At 43.2% G+C, this 19,599-nt stretch overlaps 2 protein-coding genes across 3 annotated transcripts; one reads left to right on the top strand and one right to left on the bottom strand.

Moving 5' to 3' along the window:
• Positions 1 to 1,218: 1,218 nt before the first annotated feature.
• On the bottom strand, positions 1,219 to 5,329 carry LOC112879982 (probable N-succinyldiaminopimelate aminotransferase DapC). Its single transcript, XM_025944423.1, has 2 exons — positions 5,035 to 5,329; positions 1,219 to 2,743 (listed from the first exon to the last, which is right to left on the bottom strand). The coding sequence occupies exons 1-2, from the start codon at positions 5,260 to 5,262 to the stop codon at positions 1,592 to 1,594; spliced, it is 1,380 nt and encodes a 459-aa protein (XP_025800208.1). The 5' UTR covers positions 5,263 to 5,329; the 3' UTR covers positions 1,219 to 1,591.
• Positions 5,330 to 11,376: 6,047 nt separating this feature from the next.
• LOC112883431 (dipeptidyl aminopeptidase BI) lies at positions 11,377 to 18,589 on the top strand. 2 transcript variants are annotated; one of them, XM_025948727.1, is made up of 12 exons: positions 11,377 to 12,005; positions 12,457 to 12,679; positions 12,769 to 12,910; positions 12,992 to 13,189; positions 13,458 to 13,592; positions 13,855 to 13,983; positions 14,989 to 15,392; positions 15,686 to 15,902; positions 16,684 to 16,874; positions 17,141 to 17,454; positions 17,583 to 17,876; positions 18,022 to 18,589. In XM_025948727.1, the coding sequence occupies exons 1-10, from the start codon at positions 11,468 to 11,470 to the stop codon at positions 17,319 to 17,321; spliced, it is 2,358 nt and encodes a 785-aa protein (XP_025804512.1). In that variant the 5' UTR covers positions 11,377 to 11,467; the 3' UTR covers positions 17,322 to 17,454; positions 17,583 to 17,876; positions 18,022 to 18,589. The 2 variants fall into 2 exon arrangements, with proteins under 2 accessions (XP_025804512.1, XP_025804511.1); XM_025948726.1 differs by having other exon boundaries at positions 17,583 to 17,910.
• The last annotated feature ends 1,010 nt before the right edge of the window (positions 18,590 to 19,599 follow it).

The following is a 19,599-nucleotide window of genomic DNA, read 5'->3' as shown; positions in this document are numbered from 1 at the left end:
TATCTTTTTTGTTCCATCAAGCTAACCGATCAGGAGCTGCACGGAAGGAGTTCCTCCGCAGTACCGCCCACACCTCGTGGTAGAAAAAGAAAAATGCTTCAGGGTCTTGGAGCACTACACTGCACCGTGCCACGCCGTTCAATCGAGGTCCACGGTCCAACCGCCGCTTCTCATCCACGCCACTCCTCCGAGCATGTGAGCTAGCGAGGTCGGCACCCAGCAGACGGACAAGGCTCGGATGATGCAGCGGCCTCGCCCTTATGCGGCGCCACCGAGACACGCAATTTTCAAGTACGCAGATCTTGTCCGGCGCGTAAGCTCGGACAAGAAATTATTGCCCGATGGATTAGGCTTCGATCGGGCAGCGTCTGTTCGAGCGCTGCCAGGGCGGCGCCGGTGGGGTTGACGAGGGCCCCCAACATGGCCAACGAACAACGCTGATGGGAGGGATAATGTTTTTATTCGCTGTACCGGTCGCTGTCCGAGAGGGGGTGTGTGTGTGTGAGTGAGAGAGAGAGAGAGAGGAGGAGGGGGAAGGAGAAGGGCCAGGACGGGCGGGCATGAACGGCGGCGTGGCGGCGAGCGTGAGGTGTGTGTGAACCGGCAGGGAGAGGGGATCGGCATCGGGAGGGGAATATGGCCGCATGGGCGCACACGCCTCGTGTGATTGGATGAACTTTTTTCTTTCTCCGTCGTCGTGTCGTCGCGCTCGTTCTTATCGTCCTCCCGATCGTTTTCGTGGCGGTTTTGGTTGGGCAGGATAGTCAAGGTGGGATGATGGATGGAGATGGAACGGTGCAGCCAGCCGTGCGGAATTGTGCGCCGTGGATGCAACAAGCGATGTTCATTTCACCAAAATTCTGAGAGAGAGGCGGGAGATAGCACGAGAGGCTCGTGGCTACGAGTTTCTCCTGGGTAGCGCGTGTGGTGGGCAACCGTTTTCGGGCTTGGACAAACCGTGCGAGCATAGAAAGAGGTCTCTGAATAACTGTTTCGTGAACGCTACCAGGATCTGAGCCGGGTACAGGTCTGATGCTGGTCATATTTCATTTTCGTTTCGTCTGAATTATAGCACGGCCGTATGTATCCACAAGATGGATATAGAGGCCCGGTGTAATCCGTTATCTAAAGAAAACAATCAGAATAAAAAGGATCATCCTGCTGGCCTGGTGGGATCAAATTTTACCGCCACAAAAAAGGTGAAACAAAAATGGTTCATTATAGATCGTTGCTGCTCGGGTATCTTCTCATTGACAAGTCAGAAGCTTGAAAGCGCTTGAAGAAAGGGTGAAGAACAGAGTCACTGTTGGAAGGATTTGGTTTGATCAGTTTATTGGCAGGTCTGGTGACAGGATAGGTTGAGGAGGGTGAACACATAGCGGCCGCAAATTGTTCAGTAGGCTACAAAAAGGTGTACCGGCAGCTATCCTGATCCATCACCATCTCCATACACGGACAAGTAGAAGACACTAGGTATGAAGTCACTGACAGGATAACTATTGCTAGAAAAAGGGTAGTACATGCATCCTGCCGCAGTCCAAACGAGCAGATTATTCAGCAATCACCAGCCACATGGGATTTCCCCCGCGCTTCATTTCTTCCTCAGCTTCGTCTTCATCCGCTTGACCGCGGCCCGCAGGGTATCTTCGTCCTTGCAGAAGGTGAACCTCACCAGGTTCTTCCCATCCTCAGGGTTCAGGTAAAATACACTTGGTGGTATAGCAACAACACCGACTTCACGAATCAAGTATTCACAGAACTCAATGTCATTGTCAAAACCGAACGGGGTGTGATCGACCATGATGAAGTATGTTCCGCTTGATGGGTAAACAATAAACCCTGCAGCTTTTAGTCCTTCTAACAGTATAGCTTTCTTTGCACTGTAGTCCCTCTTCAGTTCCTCAAAGTAGCTATCTGGTGCTCTCAGAGCCGCTGCCGCCGCTGCTTGCATTGGTGTGCAGGTGGCAAATGTGAGGAATGAGTGTGCTTGCCTTAGACCCCATGTCAGGTGTGGCGGTGCGATTGCCCACCCAATCTTCCATCCTGTAAGAGAGAATGTCTTCCCCAGAGAGTTCATGGTCACAGTCCTCTCATACATGCCAGGGATAGAAGCCATTGATATATGATCAGCCTCAAATGCCAATTTGTCATAGACCTCATCAGAAAACAGCAAAACATCATTCTCCTTGCAGAGGGTGGCAATAAATTCAAGTTCCTCCCTTGTGAACATCTTCCCAGTTGGATTGTGCGGTGTGTTTATCATTATTGCTTTGGTGTTCTTGGAGACTGCAGCCTTTAGCTCTTCAAGCGGAACTGCGAAATCTGGAGCACGGAGGGTAATGGCCTTTACATTGGCACCGGCCATTGATAGTGTAGCCTCATATGAATCGTAGAATGGAGCGAACAATATCACCTCATCACCAGGGTTGATGAGACCTAGTATCGTTGCAGCTATCGCTTCAGTGCATCCAGATGTAACAGTGACTTCTTTATCAGGATCAACTTGCAATCCACTGTCCTTCAGGAATCGTTCAGCAATAGCTGAGTTCAGTTCTGGCACACCAAACCCTCTTGCATACTGATTCTTCCCAGCATTGATAGCTTGAATAGCAGCCTCTTTCACAAAGTCTGGGCCATCAAAATTCGGAAAGCCCTGGCCAAGGTTTATTGCCCCATGCTTGATGGCAAGCATGCTCATCTGAGTGAAAATTGTTGTCTTAAACTTTTCCAATCGCTTTGCGACCTGCAATGGAGAAACCAAAAATTGGATCAAATTGCATGCATGGTCAGGGTAGTTTTGCAACCTGAAATGGAGAAACCGGCGAAATTGTAAGCTCAAGGTAATCTATACTGACTACTTGTAAACTTACACTGGTACAAGGACAGGCATAATAAAAGTCAGGGTCAGTTAAACTTCAACACAATAAACATCCATGGAATTTGAAAATGGCATAACTTATAAATAATCAGTCGTGGACTCTATAGGAATCCTTACTTCCTTAGACTGGCAAGCCAAAACACGTCGTGGACTCTATAGGAATCCTTACTTCCTTAGACTGGCAAGCCAAAACACTCATTAGTTATCCTCTTATATTTATTGAACAGGTCATGGTCAAAACCTATGAACTGTAAATGAATCTGAATACTACATAGAGCATTTTCCTGTCAAGATGAAAGGTAAAATGTAATATTTTTCAAAGCATTTTCCTGTCAAGATGAAAGGTAAAATGTATTATTTTTCAAAGCATTTCCCTGTCAAGATGAAAGTTAAAATTTATTATTTTTCAAAGCATTTTCCTGTCAAGATGAAAGTTAAAATGTATTATTTTTGAAAGTTTGAGACAACAGCAAGAAATCTTAAAAAGCCAAACCATGACCGAAGGTCCGAAGGATGGAATACTTGATTTTATTTCGAGAAATCTTATACCTATGCAATACCCTCTAGCTATGAACCTTGCATTAGTGCACTATCTATCTGCTTTAGCTCAGAACCCATTGCTAGAGGTTTGGATGCAGAGTATTGATTACTGGTGAAAGTTGCCTTGCTCCAGCCATGTCTTGCAAATATTTAAACACAGATTGGTTTACAGCCTTAAGCTTTACTATGTCTTGCTCGTGATACAGTGAATTATTTCAAATACATGAACTTAAGGCATGTCAAAGATGCAAATGTTTTTTTTTCAAGATGGACAGATGGGGTCTACTAAGACATGAACCATGGAATAAATTTATCAAAACACAAAACAATGTACCAAACAGCTCAGAAGTTTCATAGAGGGAATATAGCATGATTTTGTTTGATAATTGCATTCTTCTCCTATAACAAAGGGAACAAACTAAACTGCTACGAAAAATCTGCCAAGAATGCTCTTAAAGAGGAGTTCACATATTGAATGGATATATCAGTTCTCATACAACATTATTGAATGCATATTCCTGGCAATGAAGAATATGGCATGCATAGGGAATTAATTGCCTGATCGGGTACAGATTCAGATGCTCGACTGGTTTCAGCAATCAGGTCTATATCAAATATGAAGAATTACTGAATAGCAAGATTAATATGAAGCATGCATCTTTCAGAGGTCCAATAAACACGGAAAGAAGTAGCAGATGGAGAAATAACAATACAGTACATTGCAGAAAAGGAACATACAAACAGGTATGAGCAGCACAATGTATAGGTGTAGTAGCAACATCTGTAATATGGGTGCAGCAAGAAAGATAGGAATTTGATACTCCTATAGAGAGCAATGCCGCTACTTTTCCTCTTTAGTATTCAGTAACTAAGTGTAAATGGGTACAACAGGAGTTTCTGCAGGATGAAAACCTTTGAAGCTTTATTATTAAACTATGAATCTATGAAATGTGCCAGCTAGCTAGCTGCCTTATTATGCAAATAACTGAAACCTATAAACTAAATAAATTCACTTGACTTTGGTTAATTGTATTGACTAATGGCACGATCAATTATAATTTCCAAAATAGTTGGAGGAAATGATGCACTAATTTGTTCGAGACATATAGCTTCCCTCTTTCCTGGCATATACTGCGTTCTATTTGAGCTATAGCGAGACAGATGGTTTTGAATGGATTCAATTGCTCCAACATATCTGGCACACCTGAATTGGGGGTCCACACTAGCGTTGGTGCCAATTCATCAAAATGTTCCTAAAGTTGACTCTACTTAAGCTCCAACATAAGCTGAGCTAGTCCAAAATAACGTCGCATGCATCAAGATATACTACATGCATAACAGTAATCTGAACTAAAGTAGAAGGCCAGCTCAACATATTAATGATTACAGCATCAAGTTCTCTGTATATAACTGCACAAAGCCCTCTATAACTGCACTAAGCCGATAAAAAATGCGCGTGGTACGATAAGCTTCAGTTAAACAGCCGCTCCCCGTCTCCTTCCGAACTCCAAAGCACCCCCCAAGTCCCACCTCCTGACACCCGTATGCTAAAATACCCAACTAAATCGCAGCAGAAGGAACCCGATAAGCGAGGGGAAGAGTGCGGGCACACCGACCTGCACGGGCCGCTGCTCCGCCACCTTCGCGGCGCCGTTCTCCGTGGCGGCGGCGGGCGCGGAGGTGGGGGCGGCGGCGGAGGCCATCGGGGAGATCCTCCGGAGGGACGCGCGGAGCGAGCGGCGGAGCAGCGAGGAGGAGAAAGCGGAGGAGGGATTTAATGGCATCTCATTGCAGGGGAGGGCCGCGGGCGTGGCAGGGGAGGCGGGGAAGGCGGCTAGATTCATGATGCCCCCCAGCCGAGTCGCGCCGCCCCGGCCTCCGTCCGGTCAGTGTGGGAGGCGCGGGCTGCGGCTGCTGCTGCTGCTGCCGTGGCGAGACACGGAGGGCGGATGGGGGGGCTGCGAGCGAGGCGTGGATGAGTCACGGCTGATGACGAGTGGGACCAATGGTTTTCAGGGCCTGTTGTCATTGTGCGGGCGGGTAGTTTTGCGGGTCAAATTGGTATCCGTTGGTTTGGGGTCTTGTGGCAGAAACCGCTTTGTGTGGGGTGGCGGTAGCGGACGAGGAGTGGTTGGAGCCTCGGGCGGGTCCGAAGCCAAGGTGATGAATGGGTTTCGCGTCAGAGTTGTCAGGTTCAACTGAAACCAAACTAGCGCCTTGTTTAGATCCTTCCAACTTCCAACTTTTTACGCTCTCTCTCCATCACATCAATTTTGGAACACATGCATGGAGCAGTAAATGTATGTAAAAAAATAACTAATTGCACAGTTTAATTGTACATCACGAGACGAATCTTTTAAGCCTAGTTAGTCCATGATTAGATAAAATTTGTCAAATACAAACGAAAACGCTACAATAGCAAAAAGTTTCAAAAGTTATAAAGATTTGCGATCTAAACGGAGCCTAGTTTTGCTGGCCAGAAGAAACTGGCCCACTCGGAAAAAGAATGTGGAACAGTGCACCTTGCACGGCATGAATTCAGTTGCCCCGTATGTCGTGAACTCGTGTATCCTGCGTTATGATACTGCTAGGTTAATACCACTCTGCGAAGCATCAAAGCGGATGACGAACTAAAAATAAGCTCTGTACCTAATAGTGAGTTAAATATGATATGATTGTGATTTAGTTAGTAATGGGACCTAACCATCAATTAGCCAATATCTGTATGAATTAGCTTATTTCTAGAATTTATTTTACATCCAAATCCGAGAATTAAATATTAACCCTAGATTCTGTTTGGATGGGCTAAAATTAGTTTTTTATTAGCTTACTAAAAATTAGTTGGATAAAATTACCCATGTGTTCTTTGGACAAAGGCTAATAAGTTACTAATAGATCGCTGAAATACTGGTAAAAGTCAGTTTTGCCCCTACTTGATGCACTGCTACTTGTTGCTCATGAGCTGCGCTGGTGTGATGCTCACAGCGTTGCTGCTTGCTGCGCTACCGCTCAGCTCCGCCATTTGTTATGCTACTGCTTTTGCTTTTCCACATGACCACGCACCATACAAATATCAGTATCACAGTTCACACATGCTTCTAAAATTGAAAACTTTCATGATCCATATAAATTCATGAATAAATATAAGATGATGGAAGTCAAATGCATGAACAAATTATACAATAGAATTATCGTGGAAGGTATACAATTTCATGAATAAAGTACAATGTGCACAGTTTATACAAATATAATTTTATCGACACAGAAAGCTTATTTTGATCACTCTTGCTAAAAAATAAGCCATTAGTGATATTATCACAGAAGATATTTATATCTTCATCATCGTCTCCTAAATGAGTATTTGCGTCATCTCGCGACTATGGATGTAAATCTAATGTTAAATCACAAATTGCCAACATATTTTGAGTGGAGTATCCATAGCGACCAACATGTTGAACAATTTTTAAAGCTGGCACCAAAAACGGTACGTACGATCCTATCTATTGCTCCAATTTAGTTATCCAAATATGGTGAAAACTAAGAAGCTTGTAATCTAGGGTGTACAGAGCTAAATTCAGAATCTCTAGGCTCAATAATATCTGTTGACAGCTCATAAACACCTTCTAAGACATTTTAAAACTTCCGATTAATAGTCTCTATTGAGCTCTTGAAATGATTTTTAGCTTGCCTAAAAAATTGAGGAGCATCAATCATCTATAAAAATATTTATATGATTTCTGCTGAATACTTCAATATATAAGATGACATTAGCAAAGTATGCAGGCTCTAAAATAGTATCCTACTCATTCTAAACATGTCAAAGCAAGGTGTTCAATTCTTACGTGTTCTTCTAACCCAATCATATCCGGACACCATGAAAAATCTGATCTATTGGGAGTCATCCATGCTATGTAATCTAATTTTTATAATCCAAATTATGATCAACACACGTGATATTACTGTAAGACTCGGGGTCACGGGACTGCGCACATGACATTCATACATATTTTAGGATAGGGTGACATAGCCCACACACTACACTACTTGTAACTACTCATATAGGAGTAGAACTAGTCGGAGTAGAACTAGTCGGAACAGAAGAAAACTAGCTGAGTATTACTCGGGTAGGCTTCTAAGCTCGTATTTAGCTAGGATTTTTATGTAACCCTGTCCCCCCAGACTATACAAGGGCGGGCAGAGATTCCTTCCAAATAATCATCATCTAAGACAATACAAATCACCACACATGACGTAGGGTATTACGCATGCAGCAGTCCGAACCTGCTTAAAGTTTCGTATTCCTTGCACCTTCGAGTTCCTGATCTCGGCGACACCGCATCTACAATCTACTATCTCGGGCTTGGAGGTTAAACACCGACAGCTGGCGCGCCAGGTATGGGTGTTCATCGACGATCCCTAGACGAACTCGATGGCATCGTTCAACTTCATCAATGCCATGCTCGACCAGGATACAACTTTCGTCTTTGCCTCATGGGTCTGCGTCACTGACGGCGCGGGCAGCATTCGTCGGCACCTCATTCACGATATGAAACCGGAGGCATCTGCGGCAAGCCAACGCAACAGTCTCGACGAGTTCATCGATAACCTCGACGAGACGTTGCTCCCTAATCTCGCCACGGAGATCGAGGAGGTGTCCATTTTTAACGCGACTTCAACTCGTGCTGCGCTAGAACTCCTCAGATTGGATCTGATTCGATCTGAGGATCTGCGTACCCGATTACCTTTTGGGCTACGCAACATGGTCATTGTTTACCATAAGGCTATGTGATTTGAGACCCTCTCCGCATTGAAGTAGAACTTGCATCGTCTGCTCAAGATCGAAGACGACTGCTCCGACTACTACACTGAAGCTACCAGCAAGGATCGTGCTTCTACCACTTCGACTTTGCGAGGACGCTCGGCGACCCACCGATGACTATTTCGACTACTCGTCTCGACTAGAAAACTAGTCGGGAGCGGACCACACACCGTCAATAACTAGTCAGAATCTACTCCGACTAGTCGGGCATCATCAACAAACCGTTACATCTCCATCGACAAGCGTTACGACTTCGTTAGCAATCGATCGCGAATCAAACTAAGTCATGCTTTAATATTTTTCTAAATATGATATTAACCACGTGCCTCCGTGGCCATACCATAATTATGTTCCCCACGGACCTACACCTACCGGATGTATAATATGCGCTCCACGAGCATTCTCTTTTGTCGCGCAGCGCTGACTGCTCTAAATTTTTTAATGGTCGCTAAAATACCTGGGTAGCACACGCTTTAATCCGTGAGATCTCGACTCTTCTGTACGCCTATGTTCCTACGCGTGCATACGGCCATGCTCCCTGCACTATGGGCTACGGCTATCAGGGATCAGGTGCTTAAACGTAATAGGCTATCTACCCGAGGAAATTATGCGACCTAGCAAGAGTAAGACGTGAAAAATTTTACATGCATTTTGCAACACTGGGATTCGCTCCCGATGCGATATCATGTATATCAGTTACAACATATTTTTACGTTTACCTTGCAGGGGACCAGATCCGAACCATGCTAACGGGTGAGGTATGCTTTCGAGAGCTGTCTTACTCGGCCATCACTTTGTCGGCACAGACCACTGAGCTTGCTAGCAACGACTCGGCTGACTCCCAGGCTCGGAGGCTGGCGCCGCCGACCATGTGGCGTATCTCCTCTGACTCGGTCAGTACCTACGCTACTCGACGACGTACCTTCGGTGGCTCGTTTAGCTCCTATGCTCGGGGGCTGGGCGTGCGTACCTTCGGTGGCTTGTCTAGCTCTCATGCTCGGAGGCTGGGCGTGAAAAGGCACTCAGCATATCTTCGGCGGCTCGTCTAGCTCCCGTGCTTGGGGCTGGGCGCAACAGAGCACTCAACGTGTTCTCGGCGGTTCGTCTGGTTACCATGCTTGGGGCTGAGCGCAGGAAACAACTCAGCGTATCACTATGCAGAAGCTGCAGAGCTACTATCAGGATAAGATTTATTTTAAGCGGTAAATTTAGGTTAATTTAGAAAAGTTATTTGTTTAACCACTTTTTTAGGGATGCTATCCCGAAAAAAAGAAGTTTTTGAATTTCTGAACCAATTTATCCATTTGAACAATCAACTCAAATTTTTAATTTTTTACACAATCCATGCCACGACTCTTTGGATTCTTTTTTCCAAACCTTGAGATTTGTATTTAAGGCTCGGAGGCTGCGAGATACGTGCCATCGACGACTTATTTTTCAAAATTTTGGAAGATAAGAGCAGAAGATTCAAGACTAATTTGACCCTCAGCTTGATTCTTTGATTCAACCTAAAGCTCGGGAGATACTCCATATGAAGTGTGAGTTTCATCGCACCTCGTATAAAAGAATACTTGAAAACTATTCGGGGCATGAGCACCTCACAGCTTCGATACAACCAAGAAAGTGCTCGGAAGACACCTACAAGATGGAGTTCGGAAGAACTTGAAGAAGCCTTCAGAAGTACTCGGTAGCTTGCAGTACTCGACTATGAAGAGATCGGGGGCTTATCAGATCTGAGGACTACGAAGAGCTCGAGTACATTTTTTTTAAACTAGGACCACGAGACTGCGCACATGGCATATATATTCTAGAATAAGAGATGGGACACGACCCACACCCTGCACTAGAACTATTCGACCCCAGAACTACTCGTATATGAGTAGAACTAGTCGGAACAGAAAGAAACTACCTGAGTAGTAATCGGGTAGGTTCTTCTAAGCTCGTATTTGGCTAGGTTTTCCATGTAACGCCGTTCCCTCAGACTATATAAGGGTGGGCAGGGATCCCCTCCAAACAGGACGTAAGGTATTAAGCATATTGCAGCCCGAACCTATCTAAAGTTTCGTGTTCTTTGCACCTTTGAGTTCCTGATTTTGTCGTCACCCCACTTACAATCTACCACCTATAGAGTATCTCTCGGTGGGCTTGGAGATTAAACACCGACAATTACAATTCAACTTTTACAATTAAACTTGTGGTAAAAACATCAAAATTGTGATCCATGTTTTTACAATCCCCAGCTTCTAATATCTCGTGTGATCCAACCACCCCATCAAACACTAGCTTTTTATAATCTAGAATTGATCTAAACACAGTCAAGTCTCATTAAATATGTATAACTATTTTCTAATTCAGCTGCAATGGTGTTGCAATGGTTGTATGGATTCAAATCCCTAATGGCTAGTTCAACCAAATAAATATTACTTGATCGTGTAACCTTGTTCTTATTAATTTTTATAAATTGTTAGTAGTTGTCAGAAGAGAGAGCAATATTGAACTATATAATGCACTAGTATGATTTGTTAGCGTATAAATTAGAGTCGAATGGACTCTTTTGTCAACCAAACTATCCCCTCCAATTATAAATAAGTAATGTTTTCTTTCGTATATAGTTCATCATTCTAGATTTTGATTCCAAATTTCTTTTTATGTCTTTAGTATGAATGCTGACAATGTTATGAAAAGATTTACATCAGATCTTACAATCGTACAATTCTACATATTATAAAATACCGTGGTATATAGTTATGCTTTGAACATAATGTGTCCAAACCATTAGTCATTCGTGATGAGGAGTATGATACACCTAAATACTAGAGCTAGAGAGAAGAAAAAGAACTCTAAGGAAATTTAATTCAGAAAAAGCCCTGTCAATTTTCTCCTTTAATCACATTTTTAAGAGATATTTTGTTTAGATAATTTTAGATATCTTTGTAATTCCTTCATTTTTTCTAGGGAATTTCTGGAGATGCTTAATAGGCTTAACTATTTTTCCCATTAGAAGGCCTTTGCATGTAGCTCATCACGTCTTGAACTTTCCAGTGACCAGCCCAAAAGCCCAACCAACTGCCGTTCTGGTGGCCCAAATCCTCGCCATTTCACCTCACCTCGCCTGAATCCGGCGAGCCAAGGCCAAAACCCCACCTAAATCTCCTCATGCGGCGTCCGGTTTCCACCCCCGCCGGCCGCCGCCACAGCACCGACAATTGACAATTCCGGCTGCGTCGAGCATGCGCGGCCGTCTCAACCTCCTCCCGCGCCTACTGCTCCGCCGGTACGCCCACCGGCGGTCCAAGCCCTCGTCCCCACCGCCCCCTCCCCCTCCCCCCAACCCGCCGCGCCCGCCGCAGAAGCCGGACCCCGTCTCCATCCACGGGGAGACGTGGCACGACAACTACGCCTGGATGGGCGCCCTCTCCGACGCCGCCGCCATGCGCCACATGGACGTCCACATGGAGGCCGAGGAGAAGTACGCCGAGGCCTGCCTCGCCGCCTGCGGCGCCGACCGCCTCGCCCGGAAGCTCCAGCTCGAGATGGCCTCCCGACTCGCCTCGGACTCCTGCACCCCGCCCGTCCGCTGGGGCCCCTGGCTTTACTACCGACGCGCGGACGAGGGCAAGCAGTACCCCGTGCTCTGCCGCCGCTCCGCTAAGCTCCACAGCGAGTTCGTCTCGTACAGCGACCCCTCCGCTGGGTTTGACTTCACGGCTGGGAAGCGCATCGAGCAAAAATTGGTGGACTACAATAAGGAGGCCGAACGATTCGGAGGTAACTACCGTGACAAGTTTTGCCACAATTCCAGTTCCTTTCGAGGGCTTGTCCTTTGCTTGCTGTTTGCCACTGCTGATGTGTCCTACAATATAGTTACTATCTCATTATCCTCAAGTACGTTTCTAATGCTATCGTATTTTTTATCTATCACTCGATCATGTAGTATTTTGTACCTATCTAATGTAGAACTGTTGTCTGCGAGTGTTTGTGCGCTTACTCTGTGTTTTCTGCCTTACATTTTGCCTATGTTCCTGTTATAAGAGAATTTATGCAGAATATGTGATCTGTAAAACTTGCTCTAAGATTTGTATGTGTTAGGTGCATGCATTTTCAACACCGTACACTATAGATATGCACTACTATATTTTTGTGAATGTAGAAAGTTTTTCCATTTTTTTCTCTAATCATTGAACAGATCATTAAGCTATATGCCAATATTGACATGTAGGATACTCATATGAGGAGCTGTCTGAAATATCTCCAGATCACAGGTTCATTGCATACACAATGTATGACAAAGATAAGGACTCTTTCACCTTAATGGTCAGGGACCTAGTAACAGGGACACTTTGTGATAAGCCTCGCGCTGATCGGGTATCAAATATTTCATGGGCTATGGATGGGAAAGCATTGGTTTATGTTGTTACAAATGAGGAAAGAAGGCCGTACCGGTTAGTGATTTTTTTCTTTTTCTTTCTTCGAACAGCTCACCTGTGCTTTATTTTATTGCAGTAGAACTTTAATTTTTCTTTTTCTTTAGATTGTTTTGCAGCATGATTGGATCCAACAAGGATGACATTCTCATTTTGGAAGAACCTGATGAGAATATTTTTCTAAATATCAGGCATACCAAGGATTTTCGGTATATAACATTAAATGTCTTTTCAGACATTCATTCAAAGGTACTGTTTATTGTACACCTTATCTCTGCTACCATTAGTTCTTCCTTCGGTTGCTGCTCATGCCTGTTTGTTCCTTTTCAGGTGTATTTAATAAAATCCTCTGATCCCTTGTCCCAAATGAAACTTGTATGGGAAGGGGAATCCCAAGTTCATTGCATTGTTGAACATCATCGTGGACACCTTTATTTATTTACAGATGCTGCAAGAGAAGGTGTCCCTGTTAATTCACATTATGTAATGCAGTCTGATGTGGAATCTCCTGGGCCTAAGAGTTGGAAGGTTTAAAATAAATTATCTGCTATGTTATGCTGTTTTCTGAATCCTTGTTTTCTAGATATACATTTCCTTTGTAGATATGTAAGCAGTTCTAAGAAAAATATTGTTGTACTTCTAATATTCTTTTGGCAAATGCATTATTAACACGACATGTTTAACCAAGCTAGTTAGGATTTGGTTATAATTGCTGTATGAATATATTCTGCTTAAAATAAGTCCAGATAGGTGTCCTCGTTCATTCTATTTTACTCACTTTTGATGTTTGAACCAGAATGTTTTTATCGAGGAGCCTGGTGTCATTCTTGAAGATGTTGATTTTTGTGATACTCATATGGTGCTCACTTTGAGACAAGGCAGTAAACTTAGACTTTGTGCAGTTAATTTGCCTCTAACTGAAGGCATCAATGTAAGTGAATTGTTTGTCCTTATCTGTGAGGGAACTATATGGCGAAAATTTATAAATTCTTGATGGTCTTGCACATTGTAAAGACCTGCTGTTAATTTACTTGCTCCGTAGTTATTCCACCTGTTGGATATCTGAGAACTATTCTCATATCTGGCTGGAAAAACTTCCTTTTATTTGTTACATGTATTTTGCAATCATGATTCTACGAAAACATGTACCATTATGGAATAGCTTAAATATCTTCGTTCATTATACTTGTCAGGTACCTGCTCATCTATCAGATTTCCATCCATTTGACCTGCCTCTTCCCAATGATGTGTGTCAGATTGTATCTGGGCCGAATTATGATTATTGTTCCTCAACAATGCGTTTCACAATATCGTCACCTGTGGTATGCATATTTATCTGCTGTTTTTCTTAATCCTTTCTGCCATCCTTTTAGTAGCCTTCCTGTCTTGAGATTCAGTCTTTTCTCAACAAGTGTAGAATTAATTAACTTGTACTACTTTTGAGTGCTTTTTGTCCAATAGTACTGCCTTGTTCTCCTTCTTTCTTTTGTATGAATTCCTGAAGTGCATTCCATTGTTTTATTGCGTTAATTGCCCTCATCATTTACATGGATGATTGAAATGGAGTATCTCTGGGTTCGCTTGAGTTCTGTTGTCGTTAAAGTGTAAAAATAACGTTATGGATGAATGATGTAGTTATGGAAGAAGCTATTCCTCTGTATTCCTATGTTTCTCTATCATAACTTGTGTCATATATTACTGCTACCTCATCTTTTTGCATTTTATGCGCTTCCCAATTAATGTCACCCTGCAACACTAATTGTATCAATGTTTGGATTCTGATGCCATGTCCTTATAGCGTCGTGAATTGGTAGCAACTTGGTATCTCTTTTGATAATCTGCTTGTGCAGTTCTGCATTACATATGTAGTTTTCTTTACTGTCTCTAAGAGATCCTAAAGTATCAATTATGTTTGTATCTTTATTTTTCACTTATGCTTACTGGTGCCGAACCTATATGAACATATGCATTTACTAATGATATTATCAGTAATTCTGTTAAAACCATGTGGAAAAAACTTTACTCATTATCCATTGTGCGATCCCACATTTTTCTGTTACATGCCAGTTGAGAATGCAATCTGTTCTGTTTCTGGTTTGCTATGTTACCCTAATGTCTAATGGAACCAGTAATTCAATTGTAACTATAATCACGCTCGTTCTGCAATCTGGGTACTTGCTGCAATCAGACTAGTATTCATAGCTTTACAGCTGGTGTCAACTTTCTTATTTGAACTTTTCGTCTTTCCATTGTGTTTGCTGGAACTATAATGAAATCCATGTTTTTCAATGCATTTTCTTTTTGACAGGAAGTTTATCGTTTTGCAGATGCCTGATGCTGTTGTTGACTACAACTTATTGAATGGAAAGTGGCAGATAGTACAACAACAAAACATGCTTCATGAACGAACAAAAGCACTTTATGGTACTGCTTTTGCTGCAAATACAGGCAGGCTATCCTCAGATACAGCTGATTTTCCAACTGAAGATTTTGAAGATTGTGGTTGGAATGAGCTCTCTGAATACTATGCTTGTGAATACTACGATGTTCCATCAAATGATGGTGTTTTGGTTCCACTGACTTTAGTATATTCACGGAAGCACAAGCAAGATGGAAATCCAGGCTTACTTCACGGACATGGTGCTTATGGTGAGATTCTGGATAAACGTTGGCGGAGTGAGTTAAAGAGCTTACTGGACCGTGGTTGGGTGATTGCCTATGCTGATGTTAGGTATGTCTTGCCTACTTGGCTACTTTTTTGCATTTACTATTTAACTATCTTTATTTCTTAACTAACTAAAGAATCCTTGCTCAAAAGATACTCTGAACTAAACTTGGGAAGATTCATATTAATTTTCCGTCCTCTTCATGGATAACTTCTGCACATGACATGTAAATGTTAGAAAGAGCTCAAATATTTGTTGATTCATGGTAGCTTATATGCCATTTTTACAAAATTCTAGAATTTGCCTTTTGAATTTTTCATGGTATGCAGTATTATTTACTTAAAGCATTTTTCTTCAGGGGAGGTGGAGGTTATGGTAAGAAGTGGCACCAAGAAGGTTCGCGGACCAAAAAAATGAATTCTGCATGTGATTTCGTTTCTTGTGGAGAGTTTCTTCTTGAAAAGGGTATCATACAAGAAAATAAGCTTGCTGGATGGGGATATAGTGCTGGAGGGCTTCTGGTGGCTTCAGCAATTAATACTCGCCCAGATTTGTTTCGCGCTGCTGTTTTGAAGGTATACGAGATGTAATTAAATGTGTATATTTGGAAGACTAAAGATTGTGTGTGCTGCCTAGACATTCCTCAATTGACGCATCTGGAAAATATTAGCACTCTGATATGCTCTGTTCCCAACTACCCATAAAATTGCTCTTGAATTGTTAAAAAAAACATAAAGATGTGGAAACCTCAGATGAAACCAAGCATGTCAAGAGACTGGGACAGCAAAACCTTCTTTTGGTGCAGTTTGATCAATTATGTGTTTCCTTTTTCCAAAGTAAGTTAGGATCTTGTCTTACTGTCTTCAGGGGAAAAAAGCACAGAATTAGGTTTCCTATATCTCACGGCAAATATGGAAACTTTCTGGGAAGATCATTGCACGATTGCATTTTACTCCATATTATCCACAGTAAATCTAAAACAAAGCATCTTCTTGAGAACTCTGCTGCACTATGACTGCAAAAGTTGACTCCTGTAGTGCCTTTTGTGTCTTATTGGTCTTTGAAGTTACAGTTCCTACAAAAGCTATATCAGTCAGCCACACATTACAGACTTAGAGGCTGCATTTAGTTTATTTTATGCTGGTATTTGTCATTAAAGCCATGGTTAAAAGCGATTAATGATCATTCCAAGTAGCAGATTAGCAATATGCAACTTAGTGCTCTTGGATTCTTCGTTGAGATTGAAGTTGCCACATTGATTATGTTTTCGTCTCTGAAATCTTGAAGATGTGCTATTATCAAATCTGATGTTTGTACTGATATTGCATTACCGCAACATTCATATTTTCCCCCCAGGTCCCTTTCTTGGATATTTGCAACACCCTTCTCCATCCTATTCTACCTCTTACAGCCATTGATTATGAAGAGTTTGGGTTCCCTGTGGACCATGAAGAGTTCCTTGCAATCAGAAAGTATTCTCCTTATGATAACATTCAGAGGGATGTTCCTTACCCAGCTGTGTTTGTGACATCATCATTTAATACAAGGTATGTGACTTGCAGTTTCCTGGGCACTAAGTTACTTCTCTTGTGAGTTGTGACCTGGGTCTTCGTTGGCTGGAGCATGCAATTTCCACCATTTTAATCGTTTCCTACATTCCAGCATTGTAGTCTTTACTCTTTGCTATATTCTAATGCCAGATATGTGCAAATAGAAACAATTTGTCCCTTTCCCCCCTTATGTTGCATTGCACTTAATTTCTACTTTTAGTCAAATACTTGAACTAAAACTTTTGTTACATTTGAAATGATAGGTTTGGTGTATGGGAAGCAGCTAAATGGGTTGCAAAAGTCCGTGAAGTTACTCAATATGATCCAGAGAGGCCTGTGATTCTCAATTTGACTACAGATGTCGTAGAAGAAAGCAAGTATTTGCAGACTAAGGAATTAGCCTTGGAGACTGCCTTCCTAATCAAGATGGTAAACAATGTGTGAACAGCAGGTTTTATCTTTTGGGATTAAAACCTGTTGCTCAAAGATGCAAAGCTGAGGCTGACAGGCTCTGATGTCAATCCTCTACATGCAACACAATCTGAAGTATCGATCCATTAAGTGGAGCTTTTATGAGGTACCCTACTTAACATGCACATTTTACTTGTCTGAAATATCCTGTATGACAAATTTGTGAATATTTGTGAAATATCTTGCGCGGGCAGTAAATAAATCTGATTTGTTCTCTTATATTATTTTCCCCAGAATTCCTGATGTGCATATCCTTGAATCATGTGAGGTCCCATACTCGCGACAGTTCCCAATTGGTCTGGTTGTCTGTCACCTTGGTTGGATAACTTGAATTTGGAGAACCGTAATCTACTTTTTTCAAGGGGTATGCTGATGTTCGACAAGTGCACAAAACACACAGTATACTGCTACTAAGTGTTGACATGCCCTCCTTGATGCTGAAATTTACCTTTGGTGTGCTGCTACAATTGACGCATATACTGCTACTAAGTGTTGACATGCCCTCCCTGATGCTGAAATTTGCCTTTGGTATGCTGCTACAATTGACATGTCTCAACTCATGGTAAATTAGTTATCATCAAATCAAGTTTTGCTCTCTTCATTATTTCAACCATGGGAATTGACATTGATTGCTGCATCAAGTTAATAGTACCATAATAATCTCATATTGTAGGTTTGAAAGAGCTGGTATACTAAAATGGAGGCTAGGTGGAGTAAAATCTGACTCAGAAAAAGCCCTGCAGAATGTACCACTGCAGTTTGGGCCATGTGCACTATGGCAGAAGCAGACAAAACAGAACATATGTGTCATAGCCGCAGCTACAATTTCATCCTGAAACTCCTGAGATTATGAATGGCCATTGAAGGGCACAAGAGGAGACAGAGCCAACTTGTTGCTATAATGAGAAGGGCGGGTCACATATTGGAGGGCACAAGAGGGGACAGAGCCAACTTGTTGCTATAATGAGAAGGGCGGGTCACATATTTGAGCATGTGTAACCTGATGCTTTTTTCAATACATGGGACAACGGTAAGTTGCAAATATATCGCAGGCATGTCAGCACAATATATTGGAGGCTCGATTGGAAAGCACTCGTCTGTCGAAAGTGGATCTGTTGTACAAATACGTTTCTATGATCTTCATCTCTAAATTTAATTTGTAGGATTTATCTCATTGTTGGATGTATTGAATTTCACGTATTCAGAGTTGCAATTCAGTATGTCTATGGTGTTGACGCCTTGCAACTTGGACCACATTTGCCTAGAGCCGGCAGAACCAGTGGAGTTTCTCCGTGTGCTGGCAGTAAGTTCATAGCTTCCTAGTCATGTTATAATGTCCAGGGCTCAGCACCATATTCCCCGTCCTTTTTACATTTTAACCCTTTTTGTAAAAAAAATCATATTTAGACCCCTTGGTGAAGTATTTTCATGTTTGGACTCTGGGGTCGGTGCCATGACCTATGGCGTCGCATCTCGGTGCCGTAAGCCATGACGCCGAGATGATAGCCCCATGGTAAACGTGGCGTTGATATGGCAGGCAGCTCGGCGCCATAGGCCATGGCGCTGAGCTCAACATCATAGATCTCAGCGTCGAACTCGGCGCCATGGCCTATGGCGCCGAGCTTACTTTCAAAAATTCTACCTCCTTTCTCCTGCTGGGTGCCGGACGAAGGCGGCCGAGGCGCTGGTGCGGGCGCGGCCTTCCCGCCGAGGGTGGCCAAGGGCCCCGCGACGAGCAGAGTGGAGGCGCGGGAGCGGAGCCCCGGCCCCTAGGCTTGCAGGCGGTGTTGGTGATGGTGATGGTGAGGAGGCGGGCGCCGGTGAGGGGAAGCTGCGGCGGCGCCGGAGATTCAAGAGAGAGGGCTAAGAGAAGAGAGAGAGAACCGAGAGAGAGACGGCGGAAGGGAGTGAGAGAGAGCGCGCGCATAGATAGGAGGAACCAGAGACCCCACGTGGCAGGGAACCCAGCGCCACGTATCTTCGCGCCGAGCTCCATGCTATGTCAACGCCACCGCTCCAGCCACGTTTACTGGGGACGTGTTACCTCGGCGCCGTGAGTCACGGTGCCGACCTCCAGGTCCAAAACTGAGAATACTTCCCCTAAAAGTCCAAACGTAAATTTTCTTAAAAAGGGTCAAAATGCAAAAAAGTACGGCCATATTCCTAGCAACACTGTCACCAGTATCTCGAAATCTCGAATGTTTCCAGCAGCATCTGAAAGTCTTAACATTTTTTTTCAAGGAAGTTGTAG

The sequence above is a fragment of the Panicum hallii genome, chromosome 2 (assembly GCF_002211085.1).
Source record: "Panicum hallii strain FIL2 chromosome 2, PHallii_v3.1, whole genome shotgun sequence".
NCBI lineage: Eukaryota > Viridiplantae > Streptophyta > Magnoliopsida > Poales > Poaceae > Panicum > Panicum hallii.
This window is presented reverse-complemented; position numbering and strand designations above follow the sequence as displayed.